Source organism: Anolis sagrei, chromosome 3 (genome assembly GCF_037176765.1).
Source record: "Anolis sagrei isolate rAnoSag1 chromosome 3, rAnoSag1.mat, whole genome shotgun sequence".
Lineage (NCBI taxonomy): Eukaryota > Metazoa > Chordata > Lepidosauria > Squamata > Dactyloidae > Anolis > Anolis sagrei.
The window spans coordinates 235,688,325-235,711,332 of NC_090023.1; the positions used below are offsets into that span (position 1 = coordinate 235,688,325).

Consider the following 23,008-nt stretch of genomic DNA (forward strand, 5'->3'; position numbering starts at 1 on the left):
AAAGCCAGGGGATGAATTTAATGAACTGTATTTGCAAATATAAGATGCCTAGAAATCGCTACAATTTCTTTCTAATAAATGTGTCTAGAATTAAAATACTCACTGGGAATTCTCTTGTTGCATGAATTAGGAAACTGTTTAGCCTACATTGTAGTCCCCTTCCACACAACTGAATAAAATCCAACATTACCTGCTTTGAACTGGAATATATGGCACTGTGGACTCAGATAACCCAGTTCAAAGCACATATTGTGGGAATTTCTGTCTTGGTATTCTGGGTTATATGGCTATGCGGAATCCCCATAGTTGCATTACATTAGCACTTAATTGCCTTTTATGTTTAAAAGGCAACTTGGGATATTAAATTGCTTTCAATGGCTTCATAGTCCAGCCTCCTAACTTCTTTTGAATCAGATTGTGGCCCCTTCCACACAGCTGTATAAAATCCACATTGAATGGGATTATATGGTAGTGTGGACTCAGATAACCCAGTTCAAAGCAGATATTGTAGGCTCTCTGCCTTGATATTCTGGATTATATGGCTGTGTGGAAAGGCAGGATAGTGGCTGAATATCACTGTCCACTCCCAGCTGTGTTGTTTTCCTCCTTCATTTATTCCTCTTTTGCCAAACAGTTCTATATTTCAGTGATGTGAGGGTCTCAGAGATACTCTGAATTTTGTATGTATCATCAATATGACGCTTTCAGCTGCGACTACAGGAAGGTTGCAATATTTATTTTTCTTTGCAAACATTGTAACGAGTCTGTTTTTTATTGTGTTAGAAGCAAATTGAAGGTATAGTTATAATGTATTTAAAAACACAAAGTTAAAAATTGGCATTTTAGTAGATTTCCTTTGACCAGAAGCTGACCACATGGAGTGCCTCTGATGCCACTGTGAGAAGGTCCTCCATTGGGCATGTGGCAGGGCTCAGGTTGCATTGTAGTAGGTGGTCTGTGGTTTGCTCTTCTCCACACTTGCATGTTGTGAATTCCACTTTGTAGCCCCATTTCCTAAGATTGGCTCTGTATCTCTTGGTGCCAGAGTGCAGTCTGTTCAGCACCTTCCAAGTCACCCTGTCTTCTATATGACCAGGAGGGAGTTTCTCATCTGGTATCAGCCATAGATTGAGTTTCCATGTTTTAGCCTGCTACTTCTGGACTCTTGCTTTCTGAGGTGTTCCTACAAGTATATCTGTGGATCTTAGGAAGCTGTTTCTTGATTTAAGATATTGGCTTGCTGGCTGATATCCGAACAGAGGATGAGTCGGAGATGTCAATGCTTTGGTCCTTTCATTACTGGCTGCTACTTCCCGACAAATGTGAGGTGGTGCAATACTGGCTAAAATAAGTATGTTGAAACCATATTAGAGGCTGCAGTTCTATGCAGTTTAACCTACACCCCTTCTACACTGCCATACAATCCAGATTATCAAACCAGATGATACACATTATCTGCTTTGAACTGGATTATATGAGTCTACACTGCCATATAATTCAGTTCAAAGTAGATAATCTGAATTTTATATGGCAGTGTAGAAGGGGCCCTAGAAGTAAGCACTATTGAAAACAGTGGGTTTTACTTCTAAATGGACTGGCATAGAATTCCACTGGAATTGTGCCCAAGTGTTTGTTCATGGACAGTGAAAGCCTTTATATTTTTTCCTTTGAACAAGAAGGTTGTTAAACCATGAAATAAAGCAGCGTCTTGTGTAACATGGAAGATGAGGAACACACCTGGTTTCCAGCAAAAACTTGAAATAGTATTTCTCTCCAGATGTTGGGCTAGGCATCATAGGCAACAGTAAGAAATTCTGCAAGCTGCAATACCATGGAGGTCCACATGATTTTAAATGAATATCCTAAAGGCACCAGATTCTGTCTCATCTTGGAAACTAAGCAGGATCAGTCCTGGTTCTTACTTGGATGAGAGACTGTCAAAGAATACCAGGTGTTGATGGCTGCATCCCAGAGGAAGAACTAGCAAAACTGCTTTTGAGTATTCTTTGCCTAAGAAAATCCTAAGAGAACACGACAAGATGTTTGTTTAATTCTGCTCATTTCTTTGTTGTGTGATTTCGAGTTATTTCTGATTTATAGCAACTGTTTTCAGAGGAGACTTGCTATTGTTGTCTTCTAAAGTTGGGAGAGTATGACTTGCTGAACATTACTCCACAGGCTGAGCATATATTCAAATCTTGGTCTCCCAGAGTATTAGTCCAACACTTCAACCACAACACCATGCTGGCTCTTGCTTATTTCTTCCATAGTTTGCATTAAAAACTGGTGCTGCTGAAATCAATAGGGTTTTCTTAAAGGAAAGGTCAACCTTTGTAGTGTTCGCTAATAGAAGTCAGTTTGATATTGATTTAATAATTATTGTGTGCTTTTTCACAGGCATTATTCTGGAATATGTTCAAGGCGGGGAAGTGAAAACCAAATCCATAGATTTACTAGACCTGAATGCTGCGTGAGTATTATATATTTTGTAGGATGTAAAATTACTTATTGTCACACAATTTAAGAAATGCATACAAATCTGAACAGTTAAAAAAACTCACAATACACTACCCTATTTCGGGCATGTTCGTTTGAAATTATGTGCTTGATACTGTGTACCTTAACAATGCTATCAGTACAACCATTAGTTTTGTTGTGAACTCTGTATGGTTGTAAATTCAAGGGTTCATAGCTTCCTTTCACGGCCATTTATATGACAGCATTTTTGGAAGCCATGAAATTTAGTACTTGGGTGTAGGCTAGCAACAATCAAATATGCCTCATGCTTTGTAATAAGATGTTTTTATCCATAACATGTGTTTAAGATAGATAAAATATACAGATATGGATTAGTCTTGCTTATTCTATTGAGATGTAAGCCTCTGTCTTGAGATATAATCACAAGAGAACACAAAGTAGATAGCTCAGAATGTAAACAAGGCAATGGCTGGAATTTATTATTGTAGGAACAGATAATATAACCTAGAGTTACACATCCATAAATGATTTTTATTCATAGTTCTTGTATTCAAGATCATGGCACTATTTACCAGACAGCTGATCATAAAATTTTCCCAATCCTTCTTTACTGGGCAATAGTATTGTTATATTTCTACCTCTTTCTACACTGGAGATTGTTAACAAGAGGGAAATAGAAACACAAGTATGCTTCCCAAAGAACAGACTTCTGTCACCCACAGTGGCTACTGCCCAATAAGGCAGAATGGGAGGGAGGGCAGGCCAAGAGATGCACTTTAGTTAATGATCCCTGTTGTATACCATTGTTTTTGTCTTATTTCTACCTTAAGGTGTCTTGGCAATATTTGTTTGGAGGGGGTTGCGATGGCCTTTTGCTTTCTCTGAGGCTGAGAAAATGTGATGTGCCTAAGGTTGAGCAGGGATTCAAACCCTGACCTCCAGGGTCAAAGTCCAGTGTTCAAACCATTACACTATGCTGTCACTCCTCAAAATCCTTAGTATATTTAACTATTAGAGCTAGGATCTTGGCCAGGGGTTTATGGTTATCCTACGAGTGTTCATGAGCTAAATCCAAAATGTCTCAATAATATTTCAGAAGAAATATTGGCTTATATAATCTATAAACAGCACCTAACAGGTGAGTTCCTTAAAAACATCACTACCAATTACTGAGAATATTCCTCACAATTCCATTTCTTTCACGGACATTATTCCCAAGTGGAACATTTATCTGTCACTAGCAAGAACATCCTTAAGGCAATGTTTTATAAACAGGAACCAGTTCTGTAAATTGTATATTTGTTCCCAGTGATAATGTTGTCCTTTTAACATTCCCAAAGATGCGAGGTTATTTTTAGAGGGTTTTTGTTTTCCAATTTTAGAAAATTTAACCTCCATGACTAACTCAGAGAAGCATAATGTCAAAGTGTTTTTTTCTAAGAGGATGAGGTTTATTTGGCAAGAACACACACTATTTGAAATTCAAACCAGTAACAATAATGACTTGGCATTACTGGAATAATATGAATACTGTATGTGCATGATAAGACTTACAGATTATCCAGAAGTTGGTTTCATTGAGTGCAATGTAAGTGAATGTTTATTTTTTTATTTTCAAAATTTATCTCCAGTCTTTCCACAAAATGGTTTGCAAGTCAATGAGCTATAGAAAAGGTTTAACAATAAAAGTTAACTATACTATGAAAAATAAAGTACGAAATAACAATCAAAATATGATGCTATATGATGTGCATGTTTGCCAGAAGATGAACATGTTGTTTCAAAATGTACTTCAGTACAGATGTAGGAGCCTTAGTAGAAGATATTAGAAAGTCAGAACCCCTTATCACAGCCTCTCGTAAAGACCAAGTTGTACATTTAATACTACGACTACAAGAGAAGCTTGGACAACCAGTGGACCACAAGTTCCACCTTTTTAAGGTATGTTTCTATTTGCTTTTGCTTATATAAATAGAAAAAAACCTTCATATTTTGAAAAGTTTTTCGTTTAAACCCATCTTGTATAGCTATTCAGCCTAGTGTGTAGTTTTTGAAGTAGTGGTGCCATGACGACATTGTCCCTCTGAATCAGACCTCTCTTGTGTCTCAACAAAATGTTCTTCCAGTCTTGAAATTTCTAGTATTGTAGTAAATGTAATCCTCAAATAAATGTTCAGATATACAGTGGGGGCATTCATAGAAAGATGTAGGCAAAGCGACAAAGAGAATTGGACCATAACAAATGTGAGATGTCTAGGTGTGTAAACAGTTTTAAGGTCTCACTCTCTGCAGTGCTAGAAATTTCTGAAAGAAAATTTTAATTGGGGGGAGCATATTAAAAGTAAGTCGGCTATCTGGAATGATGGAAGTCTGTGTGATGCATCCAAGTGAGATGCAGCAGAATGACATGACCAGTCCCCTCACACCAGTAAGTGCCCTAAGATGAAGAATTACTACAGGGCCCCTAGGAGCCTCTGGTTCTTTGCCTTACAGCATCAACTGCTGGCAGGAGACTGGTTACATCATTTTCCATTACCCTGCTATGTACAGATTTCTCCTGGTTGGGACAGCTGTCTTTTAAGGTGAGTTTCATTTGCAATCATGGCAATAGTGCAAATATTCATTGAAAAGTCTGCTCCCTTAAATGATGTATTAATACAGGCAGGCCCCGAGTTACAAACATCCGACTTACAAATGACTTATAGTTAAAAACGCAGATGAGACAACAGGAAGTGAGAGGAACCTACTCCTACGAAGGGAAATTCACTCCTGAAAGAGCTTTCCTGGGGAAAAAGTGTCTCCACTGAAGCTTCATCACCAGTCCCAGTTTCTATAACAAGTCAAATGTTTCAAAATCCAATTATCACAGGGGCAGAAAGTCAGCTGAAGTCTTCAGAATGGGGGCACAGACAGCAAAACAAATATCACAGGGGTGTTAAGTCTTCCATATGCTACGAAAAGCATGTGTCTGTCTGTCTGTCTGTCTGTCTGTCCATCTATCTATGGCTGGAGTTACGCTTCCAAAATGTATCTGTTACGACTTAGAAACAAATTCAACTTAAGAACAAATGTACAGAACCTATCTTGTTTATAACTTGAGAACTGCCTGTACATGCTTTCCGACTGAGCTTCTCTTCTGGATGGGATGGAGTTGGAATTTTTTGCTTGATGGTAACTGGTTGTCGCCACTCTTTTCATGAATTGCACTACCCATTTCACATCACCAGATGGCACTCTTGATTTGCTAGTTAACCACTGGTGATCTTATAATAGAGAATTCCAGTCCATGACTCCTGGATCGTTAATTTTATTCTTAGGGAGTACTACTCTTCTTTTTCTTTCCTACTGAAGGAAGACCCCTATTGGAAACTGACTAATGCTTACCAGTTCAGTTTATGAGAACATAAACTGCTGCTTGCTGTTAATTTCTTCCCTGTATTATGTAACTACCTGGCTAAGTAATTTACCATGGGCACAGGTTCTTAAAATCACAGATTTATGCTTCTTCCAAATTGGAATATATAGGCTGCACCTTCTCCTTGCTGTGAACCAGCAGAAAGCTGCGTGTGAAAAAGAATCCATATTTATTGGTTAAAAGGTCAAGATATTATTCTTTTAAAGTATTCTCATAAAGCTGCTCACATGTGCTTGATCTCATTTGGAATGAATAATAATAAATAAACAACAGAGAGGAAACAATCAGGGACAGCTAATCACCTCTTAACAAAAGATTCTGCCGGGAACTAGCAAGCCACACCAAAAAACTGCCAGGCCATCAAATACTAATCAAGGTGGTCAGTTGAAACATTCACAACTAGCTCCAGCAGACAAGGGTTCTTTGTCCCACCCTGATCATTCCACAGATATATAAACCCATTTTCCTATTTCCAACAGACCTCATTACCTCTGAGGATGCTTGCCATAGATGCATGCAAAACGTCAGGAGAGAATGCCTCTAGAACATGGCCATATAGCCCGAAAAAACCTACAACAACCCAGTGATTCCAGCCATGGAAGCCTTCAACAATACAATAAAAAAGTGCTATTGTGAATTTTTGGCCACTATGGCTAACCATGCAACTTTTCTTGGGAAATAGTATATCTCTCGTCACAGGACGATTGTTCTCATGTCCAATTCATGATGGGTACTGAAAACAGCAGAGCTTAACCTACAAAATTATGTAGACCTACCCTACCTTTCTATGCTCACTTCAGCCCACAGAGTGTCCCTTCGAAATATGGGAAATCTTTATGCCCCACTCTATACTAGTTAACACGCAGTCTTATGGGGCTGTCTTGGCCAATTTATCACATTCTCCTCTCTGGTTTCCAGCCAGCATCTCACTAGATCACAATTAGTCCTTCTACTATTTGTAGGTTTATGTACTCACCTTGACTTTAGATGTCATCTTTCCTTCTGTCTTTGTCCCCTAACAGCCATTGTTAAAACCGAACGAGTCACCTCATCACCATACTCACAAGTTTTGCATTTCTGTGGCTATTCACACATACTGTTTTCCTATGAAGGTCTGTTCTTAGGCACTTTACTCCATACATATGAGAAAGTAGTCTACTTTTTTCTTTCAGTTAATCTTTAAGATCCCTTTGCATAAACGAGTTATTTTTGTGTTCTGTAAATGAAATCTGTTCGGTTTGAGCTTGCTTGTCCTCTGCCAGGAATAATTAGAGTGATGTAGAGTATAAATGCAAATTAGATCGTTTTCATTTTCACTTCATCTCACATTGCAGCTGTCAGCAGTACCTCTCACATGGAGACAGAAACTTGGTGTAAACCTATGTCTTTGCAGTTTCTTGAGTGATAGCATCTTGTATCTGTTTGTTCCCAGTATAGTAGCTAGGTTTGGTAACATAATTTAATTGCTTTTTGAATATATTGCAAATATATTTATTATTTATTTATTTGAAACATTTATATTCTGCCCTTCTCACCCCAAAGGGGACTCAGGGTGGAGCACAGCATATATATAGCATGCATTTCATGCTGGAACATAAAATAATTATAAATATACACAAACACAAATCAGTTACATTTACTTTAAAATCAGTTGTTTTAAACCATCTTAAACACCATGCTGACTCTGGTCAGCATACTGGGTTTTCTATTTTTGCCTTATTGCACTGTCCCAAAGGCTTGGTCCCACAGCCAGATTTTTACTACCTTTCTGAAGGACAGGATGGATGGGGCTGATCTAATCTCACCAGGAAGGGAGTTCCATAGCTGGGGGGCAATCACTGAGAAGGCCCTCTCTCTCATCCCCGCCAAACGTGATGATGGCGAGACCAAGAGCAGGGCCTCACCAGAAGATCTTAGTCTTCGTTGCGGTTCATAAAGGGAGATGCATCTGGACAGAATGTTCTACTAGAAGAACATAGAATAGAGCAAAATATCGTCACAATCTTATTGATTTAAATCCATGCTTGAATACTTAATGGAACAAAACCTGTTGCAAATGTATCTTGGTATTTTGGGAACCCTGGGGTGCCAGTTATCAATTTATACTATAGGTTTTAAAATAACGTTATCATTCCACCCCAAAGATATACCAGCTGCAATAATCTATGTGCAGTTATATTGGTCATGGCAAAAATACATGGAAGGAGAAAAATTATAAATGACTTTACTGGGTTTTCTAATTTCAGGTACTTCGAGCACATATATTGCCATTAACTAATGTTGCTTTCAACAAATCTGGTTCTTGGTAAGTTTTGGTATTAAAAGTCAGACTGCATTTTCTCAATATAAAGTAATTATTTTCTTTATCTTCATATTTTATTTATATCTCACTTTTCTTCTCATCTGGAACCCACAGTACTTTATATCACAATTCGAATTGTTGGTGTTATAATTTTCCCACCTTTATCTCTTGACTGAGATGCAAAGCAGTTTACAGCACTGAGAAAGAACAATGCAATTTGAAATCAAATTACAGATAAAAATCCTTATAATAAAAAGTAAATAAATAAACTACCCTATTAAAACAGCACTACTTTAAAACAGTTTAGATATATTTAAGACATACTGAATATACTTATCTATAAGTTGATCACATATAAGTCAAGGGCAGGTTTAGGGGATGGGGGATAAGTTCCTAATTTTGATAAACCGATGTGGATAAACCGATAAATACCCAAAGATAAATTCCACAGAAAGGGGAAAATGCCAGCCACCCCTGGCCTCCGCTGCCACCATTTTCATGTCCAGGCATTCAAAAAAGCCTTTTTGCCAGTGGTGTTACTAGGAGGTACAAACTGCATCGAGTAACACTATTAAAGGGGGTGACACCAAAATGACAACCGCTGCAACTTTTAGAATCCTCCATCCTGTGAGGGGCAACCCAGGGGAGAGGGACATACTGCCAGACTCTAAAGAAGGAGGTGCAATAGGAATGCAAGTGCAGGGCCTTGCTGACCAAGGAAGAGATGGCAGCAGTGGCCCCACTGACAGATGAGAGGTGGCTTGCTTACTCATAAGTAAACCACCCATTCCCTGCTCTGAGAAGCCCAGAAGGGAATGCACAGCACAGAGATTATAGTACAAGTTAGTCACACTTCAAGTGTCTGGTAAGTTTTTCCTCAGGGAGCTCTGATGAGGGAAAAGATAAGGGGTGGGAAGGGGTGACTGCTTATACAAGGCCCCTGTAAAAAAACAAAACAAAACAAAAAAACCAGATGTCCTGTGAGATCTCCTGGTTGTTACCACACTTTGTGTCCTTTTAGCAAAACAGCTGGGAAGGAAAGGTAAATCCTTTCCCATATATGAGTATTTTTAATTCTTTCCGGGTTTGATACATGTGGGGTTGCTCCATAATTGTGGATGCTTGCAGAACACCTGCTCTGCTATGGATCCGCCAATGGCCAGGCAGAAGACAAGAGCAGAAGTGTCTGGGATGTCTGCCTTTTACAGGGGAATTAAGTAGAGTCATTCTCCCTCTTCTCTTTGTCTGGGATCCTTGATGAAGAACTAGGAGGGTACTGGACTTGTGATTAACCCTCTTCCTCCAAAGGTGGAAGTGGGTGGCTGCTTGCAAAACGCTTTGGGAGTATTTTTGAATTTCAGTTATTAGAGAATCAATCTGTATTTTAATGGGCAGTTGACTTCCTTCTATTGTAAGTGAAAAACTCTACAACAATATCATTTCCATCAGTGGTTCTCAACCTTTGTTCCTCCAGGTTTTTTGGACCTCAACTCCCAGAAATCCAGTTAGCTTGCCAGCTGTTAAGAATTCTGGGAGCTGAATTCCAAAACACTCAGAGGACCAAAGGTAGAGAACCATTCACTTACATCATTGTGAGCTCTCATCACAGTCAGAAACTAGATTTAGACTCTAAACCTGTATCTATTCTGATTTGTAGATTCAAATAGTTCAGACTTATAGGTTCAGGCTGCAGTCCAGTTTCTACTTGCATGAGAGTAATGTCTTAGTAGATGTTTACAGATTATAATCTTAGTGATAGTTTGGAATAATAGAAATGCATTAACATTTCTATTATTCCAAACTGTAATGAGATGCTGAGGATCCATGTTTTTATTGGTTTTTTATTGATTCTTTGGTTTTATATTTATACTAAATGTTTTAAATTGTGATTTATGTTGTTGGGGGCATCGAATTGTGCCATTGTGTAAACCGCCTTGAGTTGCCTTCGGGCTGAGAAAGGCGGTATATAAATATGATAAATAAATAAATAAAATATTGAAGTTCCCTATAAGCAGTATGTAATATAATATTTAACTCCTTGATATTTAGGGAATTTTAATTAGTATGATTTCATTTCTTCTTAAGGAATTTTACTTTGTAGAAAGAACAATTGATTTCAGTGAGCTAGATATTAAATCAAGAGATAAGAAACATGTCCCTTAAAATTACCTCCTGCTTTGTCCATTTTAGTTTCATCACCGGAAGTTATGACAGAACATGCAAAGTGTGGGACACAGCATCAGGAGAAGAGTTACGTTCTCTGGAAGGACATAGGAATGTGGTATATGCAATTGCTTTCAATAATCCCTATGGGTATGCAACTTTTCAGAATTAGTTTCTTTATTATAAAAATGTAAAATGTCTTAAAATGTAAAATGTGTTGTTGATCCTAGTCCCAAATTGTTGTCTTGAAAAGATCTTGATCTTTGATAATGCAAATTATTTCTTCCTTTTTTCCCAACAAGCCCCACTTTGTTTTTCTCTTCTCTTGTATTTCATGGGAATAAATTTCTATTGTATCTCTTTTAATGGAAATAATTGTTCTCCTGATACAAGCAATAGATCTTTTTTCACTTTAGTGACAAGATTGCTACAGGATCTTTTGACAAGACCTGCAAATTATGGAGTGTGGACACAGGAAAATGTTATTATACCTTTAGAGGACACACTGCAGAAATAGTGAGTATAGGACCTTTGACAAACATTATAATTCCATATATGGAGCTACTTTATATTTCCAAAACCAGTTTAAAATGGAATATCTTTTTTCTGGTATTCTTTCAGTTCTGTTAATGGGAACATGTTATTTTCAAGAAATGCAGATAAATAATGTGTACTCAGTTAACTGTGAATAATTTAAGAAAAACATTTTAAATGTTAATCAGTTGCAACTGTGCACTAACTGCTAAAGGTTTCTTTTTTCTTTTTTGCATGATTCTCTGAATTGTTCAGATGAACAATTGATTTTATTGGTCTATAAAAAATAAAAGATCAGTTATCATGAAATCAGTAATATTATTCCTGGTATATATTTGTATGATTGTACTGTCACCCAAATTAAAACGTCAATGCAATTACTGGATGATGCTACTCTGATTTGAGTAGACACCTCTGAAATATCTGTTTAGAGATAGTCTGAATAAGAAGATATTCCTCTTTATGATTTCTCTCCCTCCCTTCTTTGTAAAATTCAGTAGGATATAACATGTATCATGTCATATAAACTACTGCCCCTGTCCATGTCATTAGTAGCCAATGCAGTGAGGCAAGAGTGGGAAATTAGATATTAGATATTACAAAGAAGAGAATGTGAAGAAACATGTTTTTCTTACTTGGAACTTGTTACTTGGAACATCAAGTTAAAGCAGGATTGGGCAATGCTGGTGTGTCCACATGGGACCTATTTGTCCTCATGGGACCTATTTTGTCCTCATGGGACCTATTAGAGGCTGTAGGCCTCCTGTGTGCAATGCCATTGAAATTCAGCAGCATGCCTGCATCTGAATTTTAGTGATGCTGTTTTGGGGGGCTAAGGGACTGCATGCAGGTTATGTGTTGTCCATGATTGAATCTGACTTTCAATCATACAGCCAAATGTAAAGATTCCCATAAATTCATTTCAAGTAGAGTTATGGTGAGCATCTCTTGAATGTGTCTTTTTGGTCACTTGTTACGAGGCATCACATAAATACTTTTTTCCCATTTCCAAATTAAAGAATAAACTGGGGGGAAAGCCTTGCAAGACACCTTCCTCTTTTTGGCAGAACAAATCCTGGAGTTTAAGCACTCTTACTGATCCACATTATCTCGTCATTTGTGGGCAATGTCATCAGTGCCTGCAAAATTAGATAAAACTTCTAGCTTGTGGTGGAGTTGGTTTATCTTTTTCTGCCAGCCTAGGTATGGGAGTACAGAAGTGAAGAAAAAACATCCCCACATAATCCTAGCCTTTTCTGCCAGTCTAGGCCTGGAAGTATAGAAGTGAACAGAAGGCATCTCTACATGCTCTCCTGTGTCATCACATGAGATTCTGAACTTTAGCTTCAGTTTCACTGTGAACCAACAATCTTGGAACTTGTTTCACTGTGAACCAACAATCTTGGCATGTTTGATTTTATTGGTCTATAAACAGTCCACAGGCATTAAACAGACATAGCTATTGTCATTATGCTATGATGGCATTCTACCAAAAAAGAAGGGGAAATAGGAAAGCCAAGGATTTGTGTGAAACTCTTTTTTATCTTTTTTTTTATCTAACAGGTCTGCTTGTCCTTTAACCTTCAAAGCACCTTGGTTGCTACTGGAAGTATGGATACTACAGCTAAATTGTGGGACATACAGAATGGAGAAGAAGTAGTCAGATTAACAGTGCGTTGCAGCTCTTTATAGTTCTGGTGGTGATCTGTTATTTTACTAGCTTTTAGCTGAAAGAACATTTCTTAATTATAAGTTGCAAAAGTCAGAGGCAAGAATTTCTCTAGATCTCTTAGCAACTGTAGTTAAATAATATATTAAACCTGCATAAAGGAAGACTAAAAATGTGATACTTAATGCAAGGCAAGAAAGCTTATATACAGAAAAATCTTACGCATATCAATTTGGAAATACATCCTATTCTTTTTAGCAGAATCTAGCTGCATTTAAGTATGAATAGAATGTAAACTAACATTTTTGGAACATTTTCTTGGGAGAAATTCATTGACACAGTGGGATTTAGTGAGATATATGTATATATAAAGATGTACATAATAACACTACCATTAACCATGTGCCCTGCTTTTCCGCATTCACTGCCATTACCTTTGCCTTTACCATAAATTAGAATGTATTGCTTCATTAAACAAAATGTGTTTACAATGAGCTGTGACTCTCCTAACTCAAAGATATTATATAATTTCTTTAAAATGTTTTGTCACCGGAGTTTGTAAATACAGGTTTTCACAGTAATCCCATAAAGTAGGTTAGTCTGCTTCATAGCAACATGTTTTGTGTCAGATGCATAAATAAGTAACCAGTGTTAGCTAGATTCCCGTTACTTTATGTCCACATCACACCTTTTATTTTCTGTGTTCTTTCCATTGTTTGTCTCATATATATTCAGTTTGGTTTGATAGGCTATAGCAATAATGGAGATTCTTTGACCCTTCAGAGGTCTTGACCTACAACTCCTTTCAAACTTACCCAGTACGAACAATGATAGGGGACTATGGGAATTGTAGTTCAAAATATTTAACAGGCCAAAGGTTCATCATCTCCTAAAACAGAATAAGATTAAATAACTATAAAGACTATATATATATATTATTTTCCTCTCAACCCCCCAATTCCCTGATTTCTTTGATGACTACATCTCCCTCATCACCTAAAAATTGTTCCTTCATAATGTGTATAAAAATTGTATATACTATTACGTTTGCATAAATATCTTTGTTACAACTTTAAAATCCCTTTTTCAAATTTAGGGGCATTCTGCAGAGATTATTGCATTGTCCTTTAACACCACAGGAGATAGGGTCATTACAGGTTCCTTTGACCACACAGTTGCTGTATGGGATGTTGACACGGGCAGGTACTGTTTGATGTCTTGTTTTATTTTATGCTTACAAGAAATCTTCCACACACACATTTTTAGATTCTGAATCTGCTTTGCTTTGCTCACATGGATGATACAATTTAGGAAACAAAAAGCTTATTGAATCCAGAAAGATGAATTCCTCTGTGCTTCTCCCTAGCAACAGACCTGTGTGCTCCCTGCCAGAGAACTAAGATAACATTTCTCCATGTTGAATTATGCAGAGCACCCAAGTTAAACAATGGAAAATATGTATTGTAATAATAATCCTTCACTACACCTGCATTAATTTCTCTGATTTCTTTATTTACATGCTGCCTTATTCTGCACCTGAGGCAGTTTCTAATATGTGTTTGCCCAGAATAGTGATAGTAGATGAGCTTTCTTTTACTGATCTGGCTCTGGTTGCCAGCACTAATTACCAACTGCTTTCTGAGATTTTAGAAGACATTTACCCTAGCTTTTGAGGCAAATGATGACAACAACCCCCCCAAATTTTATAGGATTTTGCCAGGGTAGTTAAAGTGGAATTGTAATAGTGCATGGTTTCATTCTGTGGAATCCTTGGATCTGTGGGTTTTTTCTTGTGTGCCTTCAAATCATTTCACATTTATGGCAAACCTAAGATGAGGTTTTGTTGGCAGAACTTACTCAGAGTCATTTTGCTGCTGTTGTCCTCAGGATCTGAGGGTATGACATTGAGTCGTTGCAGTTAAAATGGTGTTGAATTGCAGTAATTCTTCAGTATAAATACAGCCCATGGCAGTTTCCTCCTAGAAAGAAGCAATGCTATTGGCTGGCACTGCCCATTCCATAGAACATGGCTCTTAACATCTAGCATTCAGGAAGCAATTGATGTACAGAGCTGGTTGCTGGCAGTAGTGAAGGAGCTTCACCCACTGTCACTTTTACCTATTGCTTCTTAGTTGTTATCAATTTTCATTCTGTTTAAATTCATATTGTGTGATAATGTCTGTTAAGACTGTCAAAAAATTTTTGGTTAATGTCTATTTGGTATTAAGTTTATAGTACTGGCTGTTCTATTTTCTTTGATGTGTTTTGTTTTGATGTAATTTGTTACACGTCTCTTTATTGGCATCGAATGCTCGCTATATGTGTTGGAAACCACCCTGAGTCCCTTCAGGGAGATAGGACGGTCTACAAATAAATTATTATTATTATTATTATTATTATTATTATTATTATTATTATTATATATTATTATATTGATTTAAGAATCATCTGCAATGTCTCTGGTGGCAGCAGTGCATCTTGCTGTAGAGGTTTTTGACAGTTTTTGGTAGTAAACCAAACCAGACAGAAAACATGCTACTTGATTTTGGAGGAAGATCCTTGAGTTTATTGGGGTTTAGAGGTTACAAAAAAGGGGCTGGGTGTCTGCCACAAGGAGCTTACGGATCAATTTGGCCACTCTTGAGCCATATAGATGTGTCTGTGTGTCTTTATGCACATGCATGTTGACTTTCATGCTGATTGGTATAAGGATTAGTTTTATTTAAAACTCAGTGTTTTATAACTTTTGTATTTCAAATGGGACATTGGCAGCTTTTAGAAGTTAAATACTAATCCAGGTTTAATCATTTGAAGAAGTTATTATTCTAGGTTCACTGAGTTATTTGTTCTATTAGTAAAAACAGGAACAGATACGTGAAGTGTTTCATTAGAATACAGCATGTTCCTTGATGTGGCTATAATGATTATGTTTATTTGTCATAAGCCTCTCAGGAGGGGGCTCCAATGTAGCCCTTAGTACTTTCAGAAACCCAAGCCCCAGTGTTTTGTGGAAAATAATTTCAATAATCACTTTTCTCAGTGAAAAATTTCCGTTAGTTGTTTTGTCTCAATGGTGCTGTTTTAGACCCTGCTTCTGTCAACAAGAAATGTACTGGAAAGTGCCAGAAAGTGATTTTTTCTGGTTCCCTTGATGCTGTCAGATCTCCCCCCTAAATGTCAGCTATGGAGTAGTGGGTGCTAAATCAGTTATTAGACAGAGATAATTGGACATAGACTATCAAGAGCACTAAGAGAACATTGTTCCTTCCAGGCACTGGGTTTATCATGCCTTACTTGTAAAAATATAATGCCCTTTTTTGCATGGTTAAATGCCTTGATATGTAGGAAGCTTTTCTCTTTGGCAAGGTGTAATGTTCTCTGCTGTATTAGATGGCAGATAAAATAAAACCACACTGAATAATAGATGTTACCCCTGTAACACCATTGAAGTGAAATTTATCTTGCATGTTTTCTTCCATTGCTGTAAGAAAAGATGTAATATATCTCATTATACAGCTTTTCCCAGGTTGTTCTCTTCAAATTCTTTTGATTATTTTGTTTCAAGGCTCTGGTGAGTCAGCCCCTGAATGAATAGCTCAATCAGTTATGATGACTTGATTTTCATTATATCTAATGCACATTTCCCCAAATATTGGTTGTAGATTTATTAATGTGTTTGTTTACCAAAATGCATGATTAATTCAATGGCCAAGATTGTATATTGAGCAGGCAGAAGGTAGACATCAGCATTTTAATGGTAGAAAATGTTGGTATGTTCTTGGAAAATAGAAAGTATGATTGAGGCCTTAGACATTTTCATCTAGGTTTTGGGATTTGAAGTTTGCAAATGGAGGCCAGGTTTTAATATCAAGCCTGTAAGCCTATGCTCTTTTATTGGGAAAGAAGCCCTATTAAATTATGATACTTATCACACTATCAGTGAATGAGGAAGAATTTCTTTCATTTATATATATTTGTATAATACATACATATCCTTGCTTGAAAGCAAATATGTAATTTTGATTCTCTTATGTGGCAGGAGGATACATACGTTAATAGGGCATCGTGCAGAAATAAGTAGCGCACAGTTCAATTGGGACTGTACCCTGATAATCACTGGCTCAATGGACAAAACATGCATGGTAAGAAAGGTAGTTCCTTTTAACATGGTGTTGGATCTGGACTTTATAGTTAGAATTTTATTAAATATTTATGCAGTTTTAAGATGAATGTACAATATGACAACTTTTTGGATTCAGGTTTACATTTATTAATGACCAGTCATGACTCACCAAACCTCCTAGCCCAAGCATCACCCCAGTCTAGGCATTGGACATTAGGATGCTGGGAAATGACAGTGCAGTACTCTCCCAGATGGGGGAACATGTCGAGAAAAGCAGCAGCACCTTGAGGAGTCCTTCCAGTTTCCTATCATAGTGTACCCCATTACTAGGGGACTGCTACAGTTGTTATTTCCCAGTCCCTTGATCTGCAATCCCTCAGATATCCTTTGGGATGTGTCTGGCTTTAGATATAGATTTTGTGGAGGTAGAATTGATAAAGGCAGCTACGACAACAGAACTCTGTCATTATAGCTATGTATGCTGATGTAGGATCTTACCCCAGGTTTTGCAAACAGAAGGCTTTTTTCTGGTCCAAAAGGTGTTTGATTTATGGGATGGGTCGTGATGGATGATGGGGTAGAGGCTAAGGTCAATTCTGTAGCACTTTGCAACTGCTTTTGTCCTGTGATAAACTACGGGATTTCTGGAGTAGCTTGTGGGAAGATATGAGTGGGTGAATTGGGTCAGACAATTAGCAGATGCTTCCTGCCCCCTCATTTTACTGGGGTGAAATGTCCTGACAGAAATTATTCCATGTTGCTGCTGCTGCTGGAGATGCATTTTGTATCCAACCCTTAGTATATTCCTCTTTGTAGTATGTGACAAATACACTTCTTTTAAAAAACCACAGTATGTATTTTGTAGGCTTCCCAGGAATGCTTTACTCCTTTGCCACCAGTAGAGATAGGTAAAGAGATAGTGTGTAGGATTATTGTGGCATTTCTTTTCAAGGATAAAAAAAAATATCCTGCATGAAATTGAATAATACACAGGTTTAACTGCCATTACTAAGTGCATACAAGTGAGATATGCAACATAAAGTATGATAATGGCAATCAGACTGTAACAAAAAGACAATTCCTTTCCTCATTGCTTCCCGCTACCTCTTTTTCCTAATTTGCAGCCAACATTCCACAGCTGATTTTTGTAGAATTTTTGTGGAGTATTTTGCCTGTTTAGATTTTAAAAGGATTTTGCAGGTATTTTTAAAAAAATCTTGGGGTTCCCCTGTGCACAATAATCCCTCCCTTTTCTCTCTCTCTTTCAATAGCCTCAGTTACAATGATGCTCAGACTTACTGACACACCCTGCACTCATTATAAGTAGGAGGAATAGACATCAGAAGATTAAAAAGAATATTTCCTCCTTCAGGAGCACTTGGCAACCTGCCAGAGTAAACTCCATTGCACTTCCATAATGAGAGAGCAAATGCATTGATTTTTCAAGTTACTGAATCCCTCTGAGGAAGGAAACTCAGTTTCTGAAATATGTCACGGCTTAATAAATGTAAGCACTTCTGAAAACTTCTTCTCCCCAGGTGGATTGTAGTACAGCTTTTCAGTTGCTTAAAAACAGCCCAAAAGTAACATGTAGCCCAACCTGACCTGGGGGATAAATCACTGGTAAATACTGACATATGGAGAGTTATCCATAACCAGATGGCTCTATGTAAGAGCCACCAGAATGAACATGAATTCTACTAGATATCTCACTTGCATCAATACTGTGTCATGCAAAATAAATGTTGTACTGCTCTTCTGAATCAACAAATGATGGTTGACCGGATACAAATGCATTCAATGATTCAAATGAACAAAGGCTCCTTTTGATCACCTATTATTTGCCTGCATTTTCAATTAATACTTTTGTTTAATGCTTTGTTCCACTGCAGCTGTGGAATGCCCTCTCTGGCAAACGGGTGGCAACTTTAAGTGGGCATGATGATGAAGTGTTAGATGTTTGTTTTGATTATACTGGCCAGCGTATTGCAACTGCTTCAGCTGATGGTAGGTGAATTCATTAACTGATCAAAATTAAGTGTATTTGTGGAAGAATAAAAGTGCTCTTTCACTGCCCTATATTACCAACCTGTCAGCAATGGAAGAACAATAGTGATTCCCAGCTGTTTCTGATTAAATTTATTGGTACTCAATCCAAAGTAAGTGGGTGTAGGATTGCAGCCAGTAATTCCAGCTGTGTATACTAGGGATACCTGTGCTAACTGAATTTCCTCTTTTTCTTGAAAGGGTCAGCAAGAGTTTATGATGCAGAAACAAAAAAATGTATTGCAAAACTTGAAGGTCATGGAGGGGAGATTTCAAAGGTACCTTTTATACTGATTCATTTTTCTGTGCTGCTCTCCTGTAAAAAAAATGGAGTTTTAAATTCCAGTGAAAACAAGCTAAGGTTCCACTAGTTTTTACATTGATCTTGAGTAGTTTTGTTTGTTTCTAAGAGAGGTGGGTAAGAAATAATAATAATAATAATAATAATAATAATAATAATAATAATAACAGCAGCAGCAAATAAATAATGATTGCTTGATGTTTGAACATAGACACAATATCCCACTCACCTTTGCTTTTACTTACAGAGTATAGCTCCCTTGTGTCATTAGTAAGGTAGGAGAGTACAATAATTGTTAGTTAATTTAAGCTTAATATTAAGGAAGAATACATTTAATCACTGAAATTTTTACAGCAGTAATCAATTAGAAGTGTTTTTTATATATGTATTTCAAATAATAAAGAAATTAGCATTTTCCTACCATCCTGTCTTGAATGATGCACCTCAGCTATTGATGATGCAAATAAGATGGCATCCAGTGTTGTATACTAATGCAATTTGCAGTGGTCATTCCATTGATTGTTCTAGGTCATGGGTGGAAACAGCATTTATAAAAGTCCACTGACCCTGGGCACACAATAAACTGTTTTTATAAGGGATTACTGAGAACTTCCTTAGGGAAGTACGTAAGTAGAAAGTGCAATTGCTGGCAGAGCCTGAAGGTATGCCAACATAATATCCCCACAGACTTCTATTACCTTTAATCGTTTTGTAAAAGGCAATTTTTGCAGTTTTCCCCCTCCTCCTCATGTGCACCTTGTGAAGTAATAAACTGCTGCTGCCTGAAGCTCCTCTTTCCAAAGCTGTTAAAAGTACAGACACATCCTTTCAATCTTGATATAACAATTTTTTATATACTGATCACTATGATTCCTCCTCCTCCTGTTTTGCTAAGTTTTAGGTATCATGAATTTGTTAGATGTGGTCTACTAGCTATGTTCACGTGTTTGTTTACAAAGTTGCTAAGAGAATCACACACACTTTGGATAGTGCATTCAATACTTGTTCATTAAAAGAATTTTAGACATTCCCTTAGAGCTAGAAAAAGTTAATGTGTTGAACTACAACCCTTTAATCATTTAGCCAGCATGATTTCTGTAGTCCAAGGAAAACTCACTTTAAGCAAAGGGAAAATGAAGATACTTGTTATTTTTTAAAAAGGTGCTTATATCGGAAATTGCGATGTTGTCCTGTTAGTGACTTAGGACTTTATCACACTAGAACATCTATTCACTTTAAGTCCAGTTGCTGCCTCCTGCAGAATTCTGAGGTTTGTACTTTAAATGAGGCCCAGAATCTCTCTGGTTGAACAGTTTAAAGGCTTCTCCCTAAATTACAAACTCCAGAATTCTGCAGGAAGATAGATGCTCTGGTGTGATGGAGTCCTTATGCAGGGATAAGTCCAATATGTATCTGTAGAAGCCATTTTATTAGTCATTGTGGAGCTATCTACCAACCACACACAAGGTCAAAATCCCTATAAATTTTTATCTGGTGCAACTCCCTTTGTTAAAAAGGAGAAGCAGAGAAGCATACAGCTATGTACTTGTGGCTGGATATGCAGAATTGACATCATCTTCCAGGAGCTCAGGAGGACCTTTGGGAGGTGCTGGAGGAGGCCTTATTGCCATGTGGCTAGCTATACAAATGTAGATAGATGAACCTCTGCTGCTACCCCATGCTACCATGCTACCCAGTAGCAGAAATGTAGCAGCCACAAGCTAGGTTTTAAGTTAGGGTTAAAAGAGAAGATGTATTGTGGTTCCATCTGACCTTTTTGATGTATGTATGCCATTTTGTCTTCATCCACGCCCATGACTCATCAAATCATCTGTGATGTCCAAACAGAAGAACATCTGAACATCTGAGGTCTAGAAGCCACTAGATTTGCTACCCATGCTTGCCATGAGTTCTCTCCCCCCCCCCCCCCCCAATTTTATTGTTTCTCAATTCTGGGGCCTGGGAATTTAAGGGACACCATATTTGTTTTTCCAATGGGAAAACATTGAAGATGGAGTAAATACCAAATCAAAACTGTGGCAGCCAGTATTAAATAGCCACAGGTACCTTACTTGCTGAATCTGTAGATAAAAGCAGTTAGCCATCCTCTGAAAGACACCACTGGAAGAAAAGTGACAGAAGTGTATGCTGGGTTGGTAAAGTATCTGGACTTAAGATATGCAAGGCAAATAAAGTTATGTACTAGCATAGCAAGCAATTAAGACTAAAATTAGAAAGAGCGAAAGCAAAATAGAGTTATAACAGCAAAGCATCATGCCTTCGGAAGCAAAATTATGACAACTTCTGGCCAGTGTGTGTAATCTCTTGAGTAGTTAACCATGGAATGTTATACAGGAGATAAAATGCCATCTGTGTTCATCAGTGACAAGAGTAATACAGAGGTCTAGAAGACTGAAAATTGTCAGTGGGTACTGGAAATGAGATGGGAAAAGAGAAGAAGGGATGAGACACATACGTATCTCACACAAAACCAGACACGTCGCCCTCAGTAGTGCAGCATAAGAAACAGAGCAACTGGAAATTTAAAACCTGAATTGGAGCAGGGGACAATTCTAGAAACAAAATCATCTTGCCAGAACAATTTTGGAGTAAAACAAGGCAAGAATTAGAAATACTTCCCTTCCCCCTGAAGATGAGCAGTGATCTTATATGTAGAACAACTCAGTTCGGTTTAGCATACAAAGGAACAAGAGCAAAATATTTATATAAAAGACTTGCAAGAGTTGCCGCCTCTCCTAGACACCCCCCCCCCCCCATTTTATTGTACTACAACGTAGAAGTGAAATTGATTGGCTTGGTATTACTAACTGATGCATATAAGATACTCAGCACTGTTAAAGTGCAAAGTATTTTTATGGCATAGAAATTAAGTAAGCAATACCAAACTGACATTGGTAGGTTGCATACATGTAATTCTCTGGATATGGGGGAGGAGCAATCCCTGCAATCTTGGATTTTCTCTGCATGCCAGCTGGCCAGGCAGGAGTCCAAATTATTTTTCAATTTGGAAAAGTCAGGATGGGATAAATACATTTGCAAAATATGATGTGCATAAACTTCTCAGACAGATGGAAAGGATGTTCTCGAATCCATAGTTCAGGAGTCAAGACACACATGTGCTGATTTGTGACTTGTGTTGACAATTTGGTATATAGGACTACATTTCAATTTTCTGAGAGTATAATAGGTTTAACAACTTGTATCTGTGTAATTAAATTTAACAGCTCAGTGGTATTTTATATATAGTCCTTAAAACTAAAATTTAAAAGTTTATGGTGTGAACTGTGGTTGCCATTTACCTAAAGATGTTTGATAAGTTACTTTTTTATTCTTGGGAGTGGATTCTAAAATACAAAGTACAGCAAACAGCATATTTTGCAAAAGGACATATTTGTCATTTAAACCCAATTTATTCATAAGCATCACACATGTTTTTGTATTTAAATAATTGCTCAATTCCACAAAATAATGCACGACAAAGTTTCTGTTCTGAGAGAGTTAGTGAGTCAGGAACCCCTAGCTAGCTGTGGGAAGGATTACTCTTTTTCAACCCACTTCATTGTCTGAATCAGCACTTGAATTTATTCACAAATCAAAGGCCAAAAGGAACTCAGATGCTGTTGTTTCAGGTTAGCTGAAGGTGTAACTGTGCAAATGTGAATCATGGTAGATAGAATATTAGTGTTGGTAATTACTTACTTTTTAAAAATATAATTTTTATCTTTGTTTTAAAGATCTGCTTCAATCCTCAAGGCAGTCGTATTCTTACAGCCAGTTCCGATAAGACAGCTCGACTTTGGGACCCACAGACCGGGCAATGCATTCAAATACTAGAAGGTCATAATGATGAGATATTTTCATGCGCTTTCAACTACAAGGGCAATATAATTATTACAGGTAACTAGCATCTTGTCCAGAAATGGTCACAATTACATTTCATTCAGATCTTAAACCAA

At 37.4% G+C, this 23,008-nt stretch overlaps 1 protein-coding gene across 2 annotated transcripts in view; it reads left to right on the forward strand.

Moving 5' to 3' along the window:
* The window catches only part of DAW1 (dynein assembly factor with WD repeats 1), a 29,927-nt gene that overhangs the window by 2,117 nt on the left and 4,802 nt on the right, over nt 1–23,008 (forward strand). The window contains exons 2-12 of one of the 2 annotated variants that reach the window (XM_060767854.2): nt 2,398–2,470; nt 4,275–4,419; nt 8,140–8,198; nt 10,386–10,508; nt 10,775–10,874; nt 12,456–12,563; nt 13,658–13,764; nt 16,601–16,703; nt 18,577–18,691; nt 18,932–19,008; nt 22,787–22,949. In XM_060767854.2, the coding sequence (XP_060623837.1) occupies nt 2,398–2,470; nt 4,275–4,419; nt 8,140–8,198; nt 10,386–10,508; nt 10,775–10,874; nt 12,456–12,563; nt 13,658–13,764; nt 16,601–16,703; nt 18,577–18,691; nt 18,932–19,008; nt 22,787–22,949 (1,173 nt within the window). Of the gene's footprint in view, nt 1–2,397; nt 2,471–4,274; nt 4,420–8,139; nt 8,199–10,385; nt 10,509–10,774; nt 10,875–12,455; nt 12,564–13,657; nt 13,765–16,600; nt 16,704–18,576; nt 18,692–18,931; nt 19,009–22,786; nt 22,950–23,008 lie in introns of those variants that run through there. The other variant, XM_060767853.2, reaches the window with a different exon arrangement.